General features: G+C 45.1%; 1 protein-coding gene and 1 pseudogene across 5 annotated transcripts in view; both read left to right on the plus strand.

Moving 5' to 3' along the window:
- DLC1 (DLC1 Rho GTPase activating protein) overlaps positions 1-12,498 on the plus strand; it is a gene marked incomplete at its 5' end in the record, with an annotated part of 374,393 nt that extends 361,895 nt beyond the window's left edge. For all 4 annotated transcript variants that reach the window (XM_080929012.1, XM_080929013.1, XM_080929014.1 and 1 more), the window contains 8 exons: positions 621-780; positions 873-1,071; positions 2,795-3,008; positions 5,060-5,174; positions 5,789-6,007; positions 7,144-7,361; positions 8,457-8,630; positions 9,554-12,498. In XM_080929012.1, coding sequence (XP_080785138.1) covers positions 621-780; positions 873-1,071; positions 2,795-3,008; positions 5,060-5,174; positions 5,789-6,007; positions 7,144-7,361; positions 8,457-8,630; positions 9,554-9,674 — 1,420 coding nt within the window. In that variant the 3' untranslated portion in view covers positions 9,675-12,498. The remainder of the gene's footprint in view (positions 1-620; positions 781-872; positions 1,072-2,794; positions 3,009-5,059; positions 5,175-5,788; positions 6,008-7,143; positions 7,362-8,456; positions 8,631-9,553) is intronic.
- Positions 12,499-17,982: 5,484 nt separating this feature from the next.
- Positions 17,983-18,443, plus strand: LOC308429903 (large ribosomal subunit protein eL24-like; annotated as a pseudogene). Its single transcript has one exon. The product of its transcript is annotated as a large ribosomal subunit protein eL24-like (transcript).
- Positions 18,444-20,152: the final 1,709 nt, after the last annotated feature.

The raw sequence follows: 20,152 nt of genomic DNA on the forward strand, positions 1-20,152 counted from the left end.
CTTAGGAGAAATGGGAAGTCGCTTCCCACGTTCATATCTGAAGTCCCTAATGGGATATTGCATATCTTTGCCTCTTCCTTCCTGGTCCATTCTCATGTAAGGAAGGCCTTTGGTTTGAGGACCACAGCCATTCTCAAGATTAACAGGAGTTAACAAATTCCCCAGATGAGGACATTTGGCCAGGTCTTAGAGCTCCAACTCTTCAAATATCTAGACCCGACTGGGCTAAATAATAAGAAAAAGTCTTATAAAAACCAAGGAACCGGGGAGACATTAGACGTATAACTCAGTAGCAGAGCACTTGCTCAGATTCCTCTCTGGGTTCACTACCAAAAAGCACTTCACATACCCCCCCCCAGATTCCTGTGACATTGTCTGATAATTGGGGGACAGGGCATTCTATACTCATATAGTGTATTTTAGAAGCTCCTAACCCAGTAAGGAGCTGTGGCTACTACAGCTACTGAACTGGTCACTTTATTTTCATTTAAATAGTCCCTGCATTGATAGGGATTAAATTCATGGGGGGGAGGGGAGTTGGAAACAAAAAATAAAAAGGAGGGATATGAGCAAATTCAGACAAGTAAATGCCTATCTCCTCCACCCCCATCTTTCAACAGGGCTGTGCCTAAGTTCATGAAAAGGATCAAAGTTCCAGACTACAAGGACCGGAGTGTGTTTGGGGTCCCGCTGACGGTGAACGTGCAGCGCTCAGGACAGCCCCTGCCTCAGAGCATCCAGCAGGCCATGCGCTACCTCCGGAGCCATTGTCTGGACCAGGTGAGTACAGCCTGCCTGTGGATGTTTTTCTCTAATTTTGTGGGGGAAGGGTCCTGCTCCCACGCTCACCCCTAATGTTTTCTTCCCAAAAGGTTGGGCTCTTCAGGAAGTCGGGCGTCAAATCCCGCATTCAGGCGCTGCGCCAGATGAATGAAAGCGCTGAAGATTACGTCAACTATGAAGGCCAATCTGCTTATGACGTGGCCGACATGCTAAAGCAGTATTTTCGAGATCTTCCCGAGCCCCTCATGACGAACAAGCTCTCCGAAACCTTCCTGCAGATCTACCAGTGTAAGCATTCCTGGATCTCCTGATGGAAGGTTCCACTGGGACCGACTGAAACATGTAGCCTATTTTTCTGTCGTTCTTTTGCGGAGTAAACCTTCGTGAATCCCATTGCTGAGTGTTCTTGCCACAGAAACCAGGTGTAATGGGGCACACCAGTAACCCCAGGGCCTTGAAGTTTGGAGGAGGGAGAATCAGCAGTTCGAGGTCATTCTTGGCTACCTACTGAATTGGCTACCTGGCTCTCGTGAAACACTGTCTTAAAAAGAAGGGAAAATGAATGTTCCTGGCGAGTCAGGAAGTGTGGAAGTCAGTTGTATATTTTTACAGTCAAGTCCTCTGTCAGGTTTTGTTTGTCTAGAACAGTAGGTGCCAAAAAGTAGGGTACCAAAATGGTATGCTGGCCTTTCGTCATCCCTTCTCCCTCTCTGCCTCCCTCCTCTCCCTCTCCCTCTTCCTCTTCCTACTCTTCTTTACCCTGATCTCCCTCTCCCTCTCCCTCTCTCTACCCACCTCTCATTTCCTCCTCTGCTCCCCGTCTGTAGACTTATCATTACTTTATACCTCTCCTACAGGGCTGTGGAATTTAAATTTTATCTCAAAAATGAATGAATAATCTTTTTTCCCTTTTTCGGGTAATCCTCACGGTGCCTTCCATAAATACCTCGGGAAGCCATATGCACTGCCCTCCTCACTTTTAGGCTCGGCTTAAGGCGAACAGCTGAGGGAGTGAATGGTCAAGATGAGGACTTGGGCTTCCACAGCCTAGTATTTTTCTTGGCTCGTTGACGTCAGAGCAGCGTGATTTAAAAGCAGCCGGTCTTAGTGCTGAAATAATCTTTAGAACTGACGCGCTGAACTTCATTTTATGAGAAACAGAGCTGGTCTGGACTGCTTCATGATTTCTTTCAACCTTTCATATTTTATGAAAACACAGGTCACATTTTCCCCCACCGAGGTATTTGTTATGCGTTGTAACCATGGAGCCGTTTAATCAGTTTGTCTTAGGGCCCTGCATTTAAGTGACTTGCTTTTTCCACCACATGCTTTCAAAAAAAGAAAAGAAAAGTTTGCCTGGTGAATGAGCCTGGAATGCTGGACACGGACTTATTACAGTATAAATTAGTCTACAGACTTCTGTGCACTTTGGTACATTTGCTTCTTGGTATACTTTCTAAAAACTTTAAAAGTCACTATCTAAGATCTTTCTGTTGAAATTGGCTCCATATTTTCACAACTTTTCCCCATTTAAAGGATGGGCAAATGGGACAAAATTGGTCCCCAAAGATACTAAACTCTCTCTACTCAGCTGAGCAGCCTGTTTTTAATGTCTTGCACATGTCTCACATAAAACTTTTTATTGAAACTACACAAACTCTTTAATGTAAAATGATTTCAATAATTAAGATGGCAAATTAGAGATTTTTTTTTAAGTGCTTAGAAGAAACAATTCTGTACACTAAAGGCACATATCCTCTGGAGCTGAAGTCCAAGGTCAATTTAAGAGCGTGTTAGTATTATGGGTGTTTAAAATGTTTTAACTCCCCCCACAAGGCAGGAAATACTTGAGGGTAGTGACGCTGGTGGCAGCCCATAATTTCTTCCTTATTAATCTTTAGTGTGCCTTCTACAAGTGCCTGTTCAGAGTTTGATGTTTGCTTTGGGATGTGGGCTTGCCGTGTGCGTGGAAAGTTACTGAGCCGGTGGCGGGAATGCTTGTGTCCTGCAGATGTGCCCAAGGACCAGCGCCTCCAAGCCATCAAGGCAGCCGTTATGCTCCTGCCGGACGAGAACCGGGAAGTGCTCCAGACACTTCTCTATTTCTTGAGCGACGTCACAGCGGCCGTGGAAGAAAACCAGATGACGCCCACCAACCTGGCTGTGTGCTTAGCCCCGTCCCTCTTCCACCTCAACACCCTGAAGCGAGAGAATTCTTCTCCAAGGTACAGATCAGATGCCAGGGGGGCAGCTCCAGGTTCTGTACATGTGAGGCATCTCTCACTTCCTTCTAGGGCTATGGCCCCGTATTCTTGTTGGATTCTTACCTGAACCAAGATGATATAGAAAGCAAAGGTGGCTAATCCTGGAACTGAGTCCTTATACAACACTGTAAAAGATGACTTGACACAGACAATTTAAGGGAGTGTCTTAGTTAGGGTTTTACTGCTGTGAACAGACACCATGACCAAGACAAGTCTTATAAAAGACAACATTTAATTGAGACTGGCTTACAGATTCAGAGGTTCAGTCCATTATCATCAAGGTGGGAATGTTAACAACATCCAGGCAGGCATGATGCAGGCAGAGCTGAGAGTTCTACATCTTCATCTGAAGGCTGCCAGCAGAAGACTGGCTTCCAGCAGCTAGGACTAGGGCATTAAAGCCCACACCCACAGTGACACACCTACCCCCAACAAGGCCATACTTCCTAATAGTGCCACTCCCCTGCCCAAGCATATATGAACCATCACAGGGAGCACACAGTGACTTTGCTCATGGTTTCAGAAGACTCATACCATGGTTGGTTGGTCCCATGTTTTAGACAGGACATCACAGGCAACAGAAGAGGGACCTTTGTTTTATGGTAGCCCCAGGGGAGGAGGCAGAGGAGACACACAGGACAGAAACAAGATGCCCAAGGACTCACTCCTAGTGACCCAAGTCCCACCTCCTAACTTTTCCAAAACTTACCACAACAGTACCACCGACTTGTCATCAATTATCCTAAATGTGCGCTTCTAGGGGATCCGTCCTGCCCAGGCCCCTTTCACTGTCAGCTCACAGAGCATCCCAGTACCCGTCTCCTCTCCTAGCACTCCTTTCTGAAAGCAGTCTTTTAAGCACAGTGTTCCTGAGAGGGAACATCCTGGGTTTGTGCTTTGGTGGGGCCAGGGTTGAAGGCAAATCAAACAGTGTCATTTCTGTTCTCCCAGTCAACAGCCTTGCAGAGCTACTGACCTAAAACCCCCTGCGCTGCTGGCTGATCCCAGAGCTTTTGCCTCCATGGGATCAGGAAAGACTCTTCTGGTCTTGCTCCTGACCTTGAAAGCAAAGCTACATAGGACAGAGGTTGCTGAGCCTGAGTTGCTCCTACTTTACATATGGCCTAAGCCAATCCGTCATTGGCAAACATTGCTGCCTAGGCCACAATGTATGAAGACAGGAGTAGCTATGGGGAAATTGGAAGAAGCTGAATGCACATAAAGGCTGATACTCAATAGGACTTACTCTATACCCCGCACAGGGCCGGTTTCTCTCCACCAATCTCCTGTCAGCATAATCACAGGAGATGGACAAACTGTTGAGTGTCTTTTTCTTTTTCTTTTTTCAAAAATAAAGTGTAGGGAAAGTCTAGCTCTGGAAAAAAGAAATAGCAGATCTGATTTGCGTTTCTTTCTTACGTAAATAGTTCATGATAAGACCTCCCCTCCACCACCTGGGGAAAGGGTGACTATCTGGACCCAACACATCCTGAGTCTGCCCTGCGGTGGGAACCTGAAAAGTGTTTCTCAGCTTGATACATCGGAGCCATTGCACCTGGAAACCACACAATACTCAAATAGCCTTTTAACTAGTGTTAAAGGTTGTTGGGACATTCCGACTTTAATGGGATAGAAAACTACAGAAGATGATTAGAACTGGGGCCTGATAAGAATAAGACCAAACCTCCAGGAAACAATAGGTTTATCCCTCACCTAAGGTAGGGGATCCTGTTTACTTAACCAGTAACAATGGCCATACCATCTATCCCTAGTGCAAGCAGCTCCCACAGCAGTCCCTTTTAAGAAGCTGCCTCAGTCCCCAGCACACAAACACTTTGGTGAACTATTTAATAAGATGTCTTTCAATAGTCTCGATATTTAACAAGAATATGTCTGTTTAGTATTTTGTGCTTTGCTTTTAATGAAACTGTTGAGAAACTGGGCTGAACAAAACAAACGATTCTTTGAACCACTTCACCTGCTTATCAAATGCCTTTATTTCTTTTGCCCAGGGTAATGCAAAGGAAACAGAGTTTGGGCAAACCAGACCAGAAAGATCTGAATGAAAACCTAGCCGCCACTCAAGGGCTGGCCCACATGATTGCTGAGTGCAAGAAGCTCTTCCAGGTAAGTAGGTTCACGGCCCGGCTGCTGGGCTAAGGATAATGTGGATGGGCACAAAGTCAATGGCTTGGGGCTTGTTCTCACACACAAAGGATCTTTCCATAATTGGAGATTATGTACATAGGCTAAAAAATTACATACATACACATAGACTCCTCTCTGTCTCTCTCTTAGACACAAACACATACACAGAGGTATTTTATATGTATTTAAATATATGTATGTCTATACACCCTTTGCAGCTAATTTTTTGATGAAACTGTCTACCTTTTTTTAATTAACAAGCAAAAACAGAATATGAAGCCAACTGGCTGTCTAGAGCTAGTTCCAGAAGAGCCAGGGCCACATAAGAGAAACCCTGTCTTTAAATAAAACAAGACAAACAAACAAACAACAATTAAAAAAAAAGCAAAAGCAACAAATAATGTGGAATTAGAATTATGCCCGAGAAACCTGCTTTGCTCCGAGTGAGTCCCATTGTGATTACCTCGATCCTTCACTGTCTTGAGGGAACAGACTCCCAGCTTGAGTCAGGCATGGATTCTGCCCTTCACCTTCTGCGGAGGCGATGGCGGATCCATCACCTTGTTGTCTTGCGTGCTCCCGCCCCCCCCCAGGTTCCTGAGGAAATGAGCCGGTGCCGTAACTCATACACTGAACAGGAGCTGAAGCCCCTTACACTGGAGGCCCTGGGACACCTGAAGAATGACCAGCCTGCTGACTACACACACTTCCTCCAGGACTGTGTGGATGGCCTGTTTAAGGAGGTCAAAGAGAAGTTCAAAGGCTGGGTCAGCTACCCCACCTCGGAGCAGGCTGAGCTGTCCTATAAGAAGGTCAGTCTTCTCCCTGGTCCACTCCTGTGGCCATGACTGAGTCATCAACCCAAGGTTCTGCCCAGTTGTAGGCTCTGTGGGGATCTCTACCCATCACCGACAACTGTCCCTAAGTTGGGCAGCCAAGTGATTGAGATTCCCTGGGGAAACTGACACCGGCCACAGAGGGACAAACACTGGTACTTTTGAAATCTCAGTCTGCCGGTGACAAAGCTCTTTCCTCCCACAGAATCACCTTAGAGCCGTGGTTCTCAACCTGTGGGTCCCGACCTGTTTGGTGGTTGCATATCAGATGTTTAAATTACAATTCATAACAGCAGCAGAATGACTTAGGCTGTCAAAATTACTTATGAAGTAGCAAGGAAAATAATTTTAAGGTTGGGGGTGGTCACCACAACACGAGGAACTGTATTAAAAGGGTCCCAGTGTTAGGAAAGTTGAGAGCCAGGACTTGACCTTACCTGGAAAACTCACTAGTGTTACTGGGTTTGAAAGGGCATCTTAGTACACACTTAGATTCCACCCCCCATGATGTAAAGAAAAGTTTGACACTCCCATCTGTTCGGAGCCACTGATTGGAGTATCCTTTATAGCTCGGTGTAATGTCCAACAAGCGGTTTGTCAGCACTGTCTCTACCACCTTGAAAACAGCATGGTCAGATGGCCACACAGACGCAGAGATGAAATTATCACAGTTATTATCCTCATACAAGCCCCAGGAAACAAAAGTCTGATTTTAGCCAGAGTTGACACTACTTTATATGTCCTTGTAGGGCTGCTCTTGAATGTATTCAGAACCAGTAGCTAATTAACTTCAGAGACTTACTCATCAGTCTGTGGACAGAAGGGCATGTCCCCCACTCAAAATTTGATTTCAGACTCAAAGTATATATGCTTTAGCTTAGCATTAAAAACAAACAAACCAAAAAAAACAAAAACAAAAAAAAAAAAACCAAAAAACCCACATCTTGCCTGGAATTGGTGGCACATGCCACCAACTTGGTAGGTAGAGGCAGGTGGATCTCTAGAATTCAAGGACACCTTGGTCTACAGAGTTAGTTCCAGAATGACCATGGCCACACAGAAATCCTATCTCAAAATTCAAACAAACAAAAAAACCTACATCTTCTTTTCAGGTGAGTGAAGGACCCCCTCTGAGGCTTTGGAGGTCAACCATTGAAGTCCCAGCTGCCCCCGAGGAGATCTTAAAGCGCCTTCTAAAAGAACAGCATCTCTGGGATGTAGACCTGCTGGACTCAAAGGTGATCGAAATCCTGGACAGCCAGACTGAAATCTACCAGTACGTCCAAAACAGCATGGCGCCCCACCCTGCGAGGGACTATGTCGTATTGAGGTGAGTCCCAGATTGATTCCGCCTGGACATGGATAACAACTAAACATCAGGACTGAGCCCATGTGTCACTCAAACATACCATGTGATTACCGTATGTTAAAGCATTGGTTGATGCCAGGAACGGAGACAAGCGATTTTGAAACACATTTATGTTTGTGCTCGCAGGGTGCTTCACTGAATAATGCTTTACCTCTTGGAACTGAGCTAAAAAAGCTGAGCCTTTTCAAGGGAATGTGCACCGTGGCGCTAGGTATCTGGCATGGTGAATATAGATATTCTGGTTAGAAACAGCTAACAAGTGGATAGGGAAATCACATTGAGCGCCAAGTGATGTGTGATTCAGACTGGTTTATATGTAACTCCCAAGCCTTGAATTCAATAGTCTGAAGTTTCCGAAATCTTTTGAGGGAGGAAATGTCACGTTACTCTTCCAGAACTACTTGTTGCATATTCGATGCTCATGTCCTGAGACATTCATGAGATGTGAGAGTGAAAAAAACACTTCAGGCTCCTTTCCAAAAAGAGCCCGAGTGACTGAACATTTGCACCACGTCTTAGTCAGGGGTTCTAATCCTGCATAAAACATCATGACCAAGAAGCAAGCTGGGGAGGAAAAGGTTTATTCAGCTCACACTTCCACATGCTGTTCATCACCAGAGGAAGTCAGTGTAGGAACTTACACAGGGCAGGAACCTAGAGACAGGAACTGATGCAGAGGCCATGGAGGGATGCTGCTTACTGGCTTGCTTCCCCTGGCTTGCTCAGCCTGCTTTCTTATAGAACCCAGGTCTACCAGCCCAGGGATGGCACCACCCAGAATAGGCTGGGCCCTCCCCCCTTGATCACTAATTGAGCAAACCCCTTATAGCTGGATCCCATGCAGGCATTTCCTCAAGGGAGGCTCCCTTGGTAACTCCAGCTTGGGTCAAGTTGACACACAAAACCAGCCAGTGCACACCTCAAGCAGAAGCCACCCTGGGCAGGTTGTCCCCCCAGAGTCCCGTGCACAGGGATTGAGAGGATCCCAGGACGGAGGTACCGTTTTCAATCTGGCTTCTGAGAAATTGCATCTCCCCTTTGGTTTTGTCTCCACAGGACCTGGAGAACTAACTTACCCAGGGGAGCCTGTGCTCTCTTATTCACCTCCGTGGATCATGACCGGGCACCCGTGGCGGGGGTGAGGGTTAACGTGCTCCTGTCCAGATATTTGATTGAACCCTGCGGGTCAGGAAAATCCAAGCTCACCTACATGTGCAGAGCTGATTTAAGGTACATTCTGATTCCGACCTTTTGACGTGGGGGTGGTGGTACGGAAGATGCACATTTTTCGCATAGTTCCAAGAATGGCAAAATGACTGTCACTGTGTTTTGGAGACCTAGTGAGGAGTGGTGCATATCAAGCAAAACTATGACGTTTGCTGTCCTTTGGGTACCGAATCCACTTCTTAGGGAATGTGCTACCGAGGCGCTGCGAATTTGGCAGTTTTGTCACAAATTTAAAACCACAGGAAGTAGCATATTTTAGATCGAACCAACAAGTAGTTGTTGCCGGCTTTATACTGGAAGGTGTCTGAACAGTGTGCATGCTTTGCTTTGTGCAGCAAATGAACTCTTCAGAGGTAAAAATGCCCAAGATCATCTAGTGAGCACTCACTTCATAAAAAAACTCCCGCTTTGTAAATATCAGTTACCTATGCATTCCGTGTCTGGGATCCATGCTAAAGCTGTCTCTACACAGCTTTAAACGGCGTTCCCTGGAAACCTTCCGGTCCTGATGTGTAATGTCTGTGCCTGGGATTGGCTCCCGACAAAACGTAGTCCTTACTTTCACATGTTTCTCACAGAGGATCGAAAGTAGGCATCCCAGCACTTAGACGGCTGAGACAGGCCAGTCACAGTGGGTTCAAGGCCAGCCAGGCAGCCAGGGCTACATAGAGATACTGTGTCAAAGAGAAAAAAAAATAAAAGGAGAAATGTTTGGTACAGCACAGTAGTGAAAGCTTTTTCTCTCAGTCTTGAGGTCCAGAGCACAATCCTCGTAGTGAAAATTAAAAAAAAAAAAAAAAAAAAAAAAAATGTATTCAAGACTGCCTTGATCCTACCTTGGTTTTTTGGGGTTTTTTTTTTGTTTGTTTGTTTGCTTTTGTTTTCCTTATTTAAATAACTCACCAGCTTTTCTCTTTGTGTGACAGGGGCCACATGCCGGAGTGGTACACAAAATCTTTTGGACATTTGTGTGCAGCTGAAGTGGTAAAGATCCGAGACTCCTTCAGTAATCAGAACACTGAAACCAAGGAGACCAGACCTAGGTGATCCCCGAAGGGAAGCACCTGCGTCCACAGCCTGTGTGCTCATTGCTACAACCTTACCAGCCCTTGGAAGAAAGTTGTCTTACCAGCCCTTGGAAGAAAGTTGTCTGGGTCTGATCAACTGTAGAGATTTGACACGTTCTTAAAGCTGCTTCCTGTTTGTCTTAGGTCTATGTCATAGACCTTGACTGGAATTTATAAGACTGGGGGGGCAGGGTACCTGTATTATTCAGATTGCTTCTGAGAAGCAAGAACTCTTTCAGCTTGGAATGGAAGATAGAAGAGACGATGTTGGTTCTTTTGTGACGTCAGCGTATGTGTACCTATTCCTTTGTCTGCGGTGTACTGAGGGACTGACGTATCCACTGGAATAGTTGGTACTCATGGACAGGTTTTCTCACTGAGATGAGCAGAGAACGGTTTGCACAGAGGAGTGTGAATGTGTGTGTGTTGCTGGCTGAATGGCACAGATGAAGGGGTGGGATGCAGTGTCTGGCACACTGAGATGCTCCGCAAAGGATGCTGATATACCAGGTTCGGCTCAACCTGGAATAGCTGGACTACCCAGGGGTCCACCCAGAAGGGGAATCCAGCCCCCTTCTTCACTCCCCACCCCCCAGGTTATTAAGCATTTGGGGTTTTTGTTTGTTTGTTTTTGTTTTTTTTTTTTTTTTTTTTTCTTTTCTGCAAAGCTCTTCTTTCCCATCAACTGTAGTCTCCCTGTGACTAGGAATTTAACCATAAGACTAGTTCATGGATGAGCATCAGCGTCACTTCTTTGACTGACTCCAAAGAAAGGCTTTTTCTCTAAGTGAGATGGAGAAGCTGAACACCGACATAGCCATAAGCCAAGAATCCGCACTCTCTTATCTCCAGTACTGGGTTTTGAACCCAGGGCCTTCTGTAGGCCAGGCAAGCGCTCTACAGTGAAATCCGTACCCATAAGTTTTCACTTGTTATTCTGAGACGGCTCTGGCCATGTTGCCCAGGCTGGTCTCGAACAACTGACTCACTCTATAGCCGGAGTTACCTAGGTCTAATAGTCAGGACAAGTGGCTCAGCTCAGCAAAACATTTCACCTGTTCTTACTATATTGTTGCTTGTGACATAAACTCGGAGATACACAAAGGAATACGGAACCACACCCCCAGTAGGTTTTAGCCCAACCAACCAAGCACAAGAGGCTTTTGGTTATGGGTGGTGTCGTCACTGTTCCTGACAGCTATGTGTGTATTTTAATCGGGTTCATGCACAGACAGGTTTTCTGAGGATTTGCTATTTTTCCTGTATTTCTTTCTCTCCCCACCCCCTCTTCTCTCATTATGCCCTTGATCTGTATTTTAGTAATAATGGGGGATAGTAATCTCAGTGAAGAGCAAACAGTGCAGGTTTTTGGAAGGGTGGTCTTTATACAGGTTTTACTGTAATGGTAAGGATTGACAAGACAGTATTAGTAAATTTATTTTGTATGGATCAAAACAGTGAGGACATTGTGAATGAGAGCTGAAGAAGGACTTTTATTTTGTCACAACTTAGTTACCTTGTCAGTATTATTTCAAAGGTTCTTTGAAGAATGGGGGGGGGTTCAGAGCAGAGTTTTAAAGTCCGAGTATTTCGCGAGTATTTCGAATTACCAGTGTTGCTTTGTGAACATATGTGTGTGTATATTCAACTTTGATGGTTTCCAGATCTGTAAGATTGTATGTTGTACATACCATTCTATTGAGAAACGTGTACACATGTCTGTCTACTGTGCTTTCAGACATAGATAAAGCATGATAAAAAGATTATTATTTAAGATATACTTGTATTTATACCTCAGATATTCTTTTGGGTTTTGTACCTCAAGGTTCCCCTGCCCACACTGTAAATACACTTTACTCGAATACAGTTTTAGTGGAAAAAAAAAAGAATAAATAAAGGAAGAGGTTTATAATATGCCCTATATCTGTACAGAGTATATTCAATAAGTGCACTATTAAATGTTTAGGGGAAAGAGTCTGGCCTGCTCTCTGCCTTGCACTTTTCTGCCCTTAGAAGCAAGGATTGCAAAGCAAAGGGCCCCAGTGCCAACCAAAGTCCAAAGCTACATTAGCTAAAAGAAAAGTCAGACGACTAATCATTCCAAGGCCAAGCTGCAACTGAGCCACCAACAGGAAAGCCTGGTGGAGGTTCAGGAAGCCTGGAGCATCTGCAGGCCAAGGTCAGAAGTCAAGGTCAGAAGTACTGCCGAGAAGCTACAAGAACGGAGCAACAGTGACGGAACGATGCTTGTAAGCAAAGTGAGCGTCACTGGTGATTCCACAAAAGGTCTCTTTCCCGGGCTTAGCTTTCCTGTTGAAGGGATTACTTACGTCTGGCCAGAGAAGAATTCAGTGCATGGGACTTTCCAAGAACTGGGGTTAACATCTTGTAACATGGCCACGATTTGTCCACGTGACTTGCAGTCTAGATTGTGAGTTCTTCAAGGGCAGGCTCATCTCCTGCACATCTTTATGCTTCTCCACAGCAGCTTTCAGTGTTTTGTACTTGTAGACACCTAATAAATTTATCATTTGCTAAAGAACACTGACGTCTGGTATTTTTAAGAAGAGAAAATGTAACTCAGCATGAACCTTAAACCCTCGCTTCAGGTCATTGTTTTCATCCCTGCTCTGGTTTTATTTTCAATATTTTGTTTGAGGCAGGATCTTCCTACATTAGCCCAGGCTAGCCTTGAACTCACTGTGTAGCTGGGGCTGGCCTTGAACTCATGACACTTCCTCGTCCGTCTCTTGACTCCCAAAATTACAAGCTCGTGCCACTCTGCCCAGATGCTGCCCACTTGAAAACTGCAGTGGCTAGAAATTGCTAAGCGTGGGAGATGTTAAACTTTAAACTGAAAAAGATGGTGACTTCTCTGTATGTTGATTCTAAATTAAAGAGTTCTTTGTCAAGCCTCGTGTGATGACACATGCCTTTAATACCAGCACTGGGGAGGCAGAAGCAGGAAGATCTGTGAATTTGAGGCCAGCCCAGTCTAGTAAGTAAATTATATGACTGCCAAGGTTAAAGAATAGACCCTCTTTGTTCTGGGCATTGAAGTCAGGGCCTCACACATACAGGATAGGCATTCTACCACTAAAGTACACCCCCAGACCCTTTGATGGACATTTTTACCAGTTTCCTGTCTCTCACATAACTTGCGATGTCCATTTACAAGAGGTTTTATTTTGTTAGTATTTTCTTGAGTCATAGAGAGCAGGAAACCTTGTAATTGTCTCAAAGGCCTCCCCCCTCCCCCTTTGCAGACAGCTATGCCAAGTAAAAGTCTCTTGGGCCAGAATACCTCTATCTGTATTGTCTGAAGAGCCCTGATCCCTAAGTTATTAGCAGGTTCTGAACACAGTGCCACCAGTATAGCATAGTTTACGTGCCTCAGCTGGAGATTTTGATTGCTTTTGTTACATTTTGTAGCTTTAAGCAAAGCTAGCTCACCCTGCCCCGTGTTCTTAAAACCTGCCTTTGCATCTTTCTGTCTTTCTTTTTTTTTTTAGATATTCATGTATTCCAGGCTGACCTCAGACTACTAAGTAGGCTAAACTGATTTTGAATTTTCCATCCCTCCTGCCTCCACCCTCCAAATGCAAGTGTCATAAGTATACACCATGTTGCCCAAGGGTCACAAGCATAGACCACCCTGCTGAAAGGCAAACCCAGAGCGCTGTGCACACCAGGCAAGCCCTCTGCTAATTAATTGACTTACCCCTTCACAGATAAAAACAGACACAATGCCACTAGTGAACAGCAAGACAGCTCTGTATTCACTCAGGAAGAGTTAAAGTGGTCACCAGACCACACAAAGCAACTGGAAACCCCACCCATGCTACCAACCAATGGGTTTTTTTTTTAATTGGATTAATTTTTATATGTGTAGATGTTTTGCCTGCATGTATGTATATATAGCATGTGCATGTCCTGACACCCACGGAGTTTTGAAGAGGGATGTCAGATTATGGATATGAGCCAGTGTGGGGGTGCTGGGAATGAAACCCTGGTCCTTTGCAAGAGCATCGAATGCTTCTAACTACTGAGCCATCTCTGCAGCCCCCTACCTACCAATTTCAGATAAGAATGATGGAGATGCCTTTTTAAAACTTACTTGTTTCTTTTAATGGTCTTTACTACATGTTAAATGTTTGTTTGTTTTATGAGTGTGTACCTGGGGGTATCTATGTACCACATCCATGTAAGTGTTAATGGAGACCAAGAGAAAATATTGCAGTGCTTAGAATGAGTTACAGGCAGTTCTCAGCTGCCCAATGTGAGTACTGTCAGTTGAATGTGGGGTCCCTGTAAGGGCGGCAAATGATCTTAACCTCTGAGCTAGCCACCGCATCTCTCGATATTTTTTTAGGGCTGTGGAGATTAGTGAAAAGCTGTACTTGTGTGTGTGTGTGTGTGTGTGTGTGTGTGTGTGTGTGTGTGTGTGTATGCTCGAGCATGTGTTATCTTTTGTAGGAAAATTGAGGAAACCAATAACTCTAGATCAGTGTCTTCCAACAAGATGCATATAATTTTACAGCTATACAGGTGTCTTTTTGCTACCTTTGTCCATTTTCCCAACACTTACCTAAGCCTCAGGCATGTCTTAGCCCTTAGACCAGGTTATATGTGCCTAAGAGACTTAGTGATAAAGTCCACAAACCAGGGTGCTCTCAAAGTGATTCCGACTTAAACCCCGTACCCCAGAACACCTGCTGTTGACTGATCTTTAACTACCAGAGCCAATCTACCATCATTTCTGCCCCCAGAGTTAGAAAGAACCAAGATAAGTCAAGCTGTAAGGAAAACAGCTGTTGGCATCCCGAAGAAACTGCTGTCCTGTTCCTCCATCACTGAAAAATCAAAGAGGAATTAAATAGGTCAACACAGATCTGACAGGAAGTTCATCTTAACAGCCCATAACGTAATAGCTATCTGTCCAGCCAACCAAACAAATGATTTCAAACCTACCAAGTAAGGTTCTACTTGACCTTCTTGTGTAGCATAGAAAGGCGTGACGCCAAGTTTGCACACAGAGACAATTAAATGTCTTCCAATTGAAACTTAGCAGTTGTTCGATAGTGCCAGGCTACACTGGACCATCTGTTTTCTTAACCTACAGCCGATAACTGCAGTTCTGGTGTTTTGAATTCTTTTTGCTGTACCATCGGGTAAGAGCTCCTTGACCTGATGATAACTTACAAGTACTTTCAAAACCAAAGGGCTAGTCAGAAGAGTGAAAGAGGCCCGAGAACACAAAAGGGCCTATAAAACATACATAAAACACACATCCTGAAGAATGGGATCAATGCATGTATGTCAATTGGCTGTTCCATTGGGATGAAATTTGCCTAAGGAATCTAAATTCCATTTGTTTAAGGAATGCAAATTGCGAAAGCCCTCAGAGAGCCGGTGGTAGGGGTAACTGTAGTAGTTCTGCCTGCCCTCTACACGTGGAATAAGTTCCGGCTTGTTCTTCAGGGGTAGGAGAACGAGGGGATCCCAAATGTCAGTGGCAAAAACACTCCGACAAGATGTACATGCCCTCCTAAGATTTCTAGTTCCAGCCTTTGCTCTCTCCAGCATTATGTCCCTCAGTATTTCCAAAGGTTTGTCACATTAAATAATCTAACACACTAAGATGTGACATCCCTGTTTTCTTATTTTTGTCATTCCTCGGTGCTCATCTGTGTAGGAAGCCCCTTCGTCGGAAGCAGACAGCAGCTTTCACGGGTTTGTGATTTGCGAAGGTTCTTAATTGAAAGCACCTTTCTCAGGCTTTTGGAGCTCTGGCCGCCCCAGATCTGCAGCTGTTAGGGGTCCATGGTCTCTGAAGCACTTGGCAATGACATGAACACTCAAGGAAACGAGGGATTTAGATCTGGCCCAGAGCGGCCAACTTTCCTTACTTCAAGAGCTTGAGACAGGGTAAACCGTTTCCAAAAAGGAAGATAAACCAAGCTCCTTTTCCCTCTCTCTCTCTCTCTCTCTCTCTCTCTCTCTCTCTCTCTCTCTCTCTCTCTTGTCACTGCAGCGTTTCAAAATGTAAACAGACAAGCAGCTCCCTAATAACATTCTGAGGAAACAGGAAATTTGGAGTTCACCCAGAAAAATGAACCAGTAGGGAACCATGGGGATGTCAGGATATCGAAAAAATCCGGAGACTATTTCATCCCAAGATCCTAATGTACTGAAAATGCAACATCTTAGTCATTGTATCGCTTGTGTATAGTTAAAACCTTTAAAAAGCTGAATTCCCAGAGGGCAGAATAAGGGTGGAATGGCTGGCTTAGGAGATTCTTCTTCATGGATTCATGGTTGTTGCTCTGTTTGAGCCAAACTCATGCACAAATACCGTGGGACTTAGATCACTCGCTACTGTGAGCCTCACACTGGCATCTCAGGGAGGCTACAGCATGGCTTGACCAGTACTGTCTGCAGATTCTCATTTTGAATAAATGACAGTCTGAGGTCTAGTGGCCTCTCACAGGACTCATGCCCATTCGAACAACAGAAATGCATCATGGGTGATGTTTAAATGATGAGACTCCTTGAGCAGAGCAACCCAAGGAGTAAGAGGCAGATTTCATAGGCCTACGTCACCAGTTTGCCTTCATGAACTTTCTAGTTCTGTCCAGAAAAGGACAGATAGAGATGTGATCCAGCAACCCTGGAAATGGCGGCTTCGTGTGAAACAAAACTCTCATTTAACCAACCTAAGAATGGAGAAGTCGTACCAGAAGCAAAGGACAGAAGGACCAGGTCCTTCACAGTATTCAGCCCACCTCCTTTGCCCAGATCATGGACTTTGTCCCACGCACCACGTGCAATGGATGTAAAATCACAGTGGGACTATTACCAGGGGGTGGTAAGGCAAGGCATGGAGAGCCAGAGACCACTCTGAAAGTGAGGCATCAGAGAGACTGTCACGGTGTGGTTGGTAATGACTAGGCAACTTTGGGGCCTACAGGTTGAGAGGCAGACTTACCGAAGCTAGGGACGTTACTCGGGTTAGGGACATTTTTCTTTCTTTCTTTCTTTCTTTCTTTTTTCTTTCTTTCTTTCTTTCTTTTTTTAAAAGAGAGCCCATTCAGAAAGTATTTTGAGATATAAGCACCTCTAGTCTATAGATGCCAATGTCATGGATAGGACTTTCAACGATGCTGAATCCCAACGTCTAACTTTCCAGAAAGGAAAGCAACTTCAGGAGAGGCTGGGAACATATCAAGGTTTCAAACAAGAGCAATGAGCAGGTTAGAAGCTAGAATGTTTAGGCTAAAAGCCCTAAACAGTGAAGATAAGCATGTTGATTACAGCCATCTTTTTCTGAGTGTCCCTTCATAAAGGAGACCCGGTGTCATTACTCTGAGCCCACCAAGGGGACCCCAGCCAGTATTAACTAGCACTGTCATTTCTACTTGCTCCCCTGATTCTCCCAAACTGAGAGCTTTCACTGACCTGCATGCATAACTACCCAGCTAGCCAAGTCTGCGAGGATCCAACTTGCCGTGCATGGCTGGCTGGCTTATTGGCAATGCCCCATCTGCCTATAAACGGATGATGAAAATGCCCTGAATTGAATCTCTACTAAACAGATACAGAGCATTTTCCTGTGGGTATTCAGGAACATAGCAAAACCATGTGTTTACATGTCATTTATAGTGTATTAGGTGTTATACGCCCCAGATGATTTCAGTGTATCGGAAGAGAGTTGTAGAGCCCGTGTGAACATCGTATTCACTGGAGGACATGGGTATCTCCGTGTCCGCTGATGTTTCAGAGAAGGCCTCTCCCCACAGAAACCAGGAAGAGTACCTTCAGTGCAGTCTGGAAAGTTTGCTGAAGCAGGTTAGTCGATATGATCCAAATTTTCTCCATTATTATTTTATTTAATCCCTGCCACAAAACCCTGAAAGACTGGAGGCACTATCCTATTTTACAAACAAGAGAAACAAAGAATTTCTGGATTAGGTTGCCCAGTGTTTGCTGGAAGGTTATTCACACAGAACGAAACTTAGGAGCAGAGCCAGACATGTGGTAAGCCTCCATGCCTGCTAACTATTGTTCACTGGATTATTATACTAGGGGTCATGTCTTGTATCAAGTAACCACGCAGGCTCTGCTGCCACGGGCTCTCTGGTGTCAAGCGATCGTTTGGATCAGCAGTGTGGTTTCAAGGAATTAATTACATCACCTCCATCTCTGTATGCATCTATAAAAACAGAGATGGCCCTGCAGAATCAGAACCCACAGTAGATCTTGACCCCGGCAGGGGGACATCTATCACCATGAAGGTCGAGCTGTGTAGTTTTAGCGGGTACAAGATCTACCCGGGACAGGGGTGGCGCTACACCAGGACAAACCGGAAGGTTGTCCAGTGTCTTAATGCCAAATGTGAATCTGCATTCCTTTCCAAAAAGGAATCCTCGGCAGATAAACCTCTACAGAGGAAAACACAAGAAAGGACAGTCGGAAGAAATTCAAAAGACCCCGCCGTACAAACAAATTCCAGCGAGCTACCATTGGTGCATCTCTTGCTGATAGAATGGCCAAGCAGAATTAGAAACCAGAAGGTAGAGAAATTCAGCGACAGCAGGCTATCAGCGCTGCCAGAGAAGCAAAACAGTCTAAGCAGGCATCAAAGAAGACAGCAATGGCTACTGCCAAGGACCCCACAACGGCGGCCCCTAAACAAAAGATTGTGAGGCCTGTGAAGGTCTCTGCTCCGGGAGCTGGTGGGAAAGGCTAAAGATCTGTCATTAACGCTAAACAAACAAACAGAACCCACAGTAAATACTGTGTAGTGTTATCACTTTTAAATGTCTTCTTTTCTCCTAAGTTTAAACCATGCCTTTAAAGTAACTGTACACACCTATATACTATTTATCAAGCTTAATTCGACCCACACTTACAAGTCAGGACCCCTTAAACAACCCAGTTAAAGCTTGACAGCTCGTTTCTTCCTACAGAGGTACTAAAATTTAGCAATAGTGACCCCACACCGTACTTAGAGAATCACTCAGCAAACACATATTTTGTTCAGAGCGTCTCAAAGGAAAGCCACAAGAATTGTTAAGTTTCTCCTTTTGCCTACGGTATCTCAAAGAGATCATTTCCGTTCAGTGAGATGTGATGTAATGGAGATGCCACTGAGGCCCAGGGAGAGAGGTGCCATTTGAGCTGAGTGTTGAAGGATGATTGGGGGGAGGGGACATTCCTGGCAGGCAACCTTGGGGAGACAGGTAACCCGGAAGAGCTGGGAGGGTGGGTGTGAGCAGGAAGTGCCTCATGGCTAAAGGGGGGGAGCAGAGCAGGAGCTAGGAAGGCACTGGTGAACCTAAAAATGCCCCCCCCAACCATCTGAGGATTTTGAATGTCATCTAAGGCACTGTGACGTTTCAGAACACACTGAATGAGAGGAGCAATGTCATTAGATGTGACTTATTAAGGGGAAAATGACATAGAGGCTAGAATTGGCCAGAAGGATGGAGGCAGGCCCAGCAGTTGGGCACCCCAAGAAACTGTGGATGGGCTGAGATAGAAGTGTAGTAGATAGAGCACTTGCCTAGCAGGGGGGAGACCCTGAGATCAAACCCAAGTGATGTTCTGCATGCAGGCAGGCCAGGGGGAGAAGCGGGTTTGAGAATAGGAAAGTACAGATGGTTGGACTGACATTCATATCAGTTACTAGGGTGTTTCCGCCCCATGAGCCAGGGAAAGATGGGAGAAGTGTTCCCGAAGGAAGCCTGGTGTGAGGCTTGGATTTATAAAGTTGAATGTGAATGAAGTGAATGAAAATGAACCATATCTGTGGATGATGAGAAACCATCCTGACCCTAGAGAGAAGATAATGCCAGTCCTGTGCTGTCCCAGTCTGGATGCTGGCATATAACTGGAAATTATCTTTTAAAAAATGATTCCAGAGTCACAAGATAGGGAAATGGGTTGTTAATGATCACCAAGAACCCGAAGTATGCTGTTTATACACAGCCTGTGATTCACAGAGTGAGTATGTCTCACAGGGAAGGGTTTGCTTATCCCCAGTATCTTCAAGACGCAAAGTTAAAGCCAAGGAATGACCAAAACGGGCAAACGCAAGAGCAAGCCCCTGGCAGTACAGATGCCAACTGGCTGAAGGTTGCAGCTGATTTTGTAAGGAGCAGCAAGTGTTCCCAGTGTCCAGTCCCTGGCTTTTCTATGGTGACCACAAGTCTCCTTTGGCAGTTGTATAACTTTGTAAAGGTTTATTTTTAATTCCATATGTATGACTGTGTGTGTCTAGGCACATGTGGATGCAGACGTATATATGGCTTTGCTGGACTATGAGCAGGTATAGCAGGGATAGCCTAATCAATGCTTTTTAATAGGCAGAGAATTGTTTTTTCAAGGGGTGAAGTCTCTGGGATTCAACAACAAACGAAAGTCAAAGCTGACTGCATGTTCTCAGCCCTGACTCAC

The sequence above is a fragment of the Micromys minutus genome (assembly GCF_963924665.1).
Source record: "Micromys minutus genome assembly, chromosome: 14".
In the NCBI taxonomy this organism is placed as follows: domain Eukaryota; kingdom Metazoa; phylum Chordata; class Mammalia; order Rodentia; family Muridae; genus Micromys; species Micromys minutus.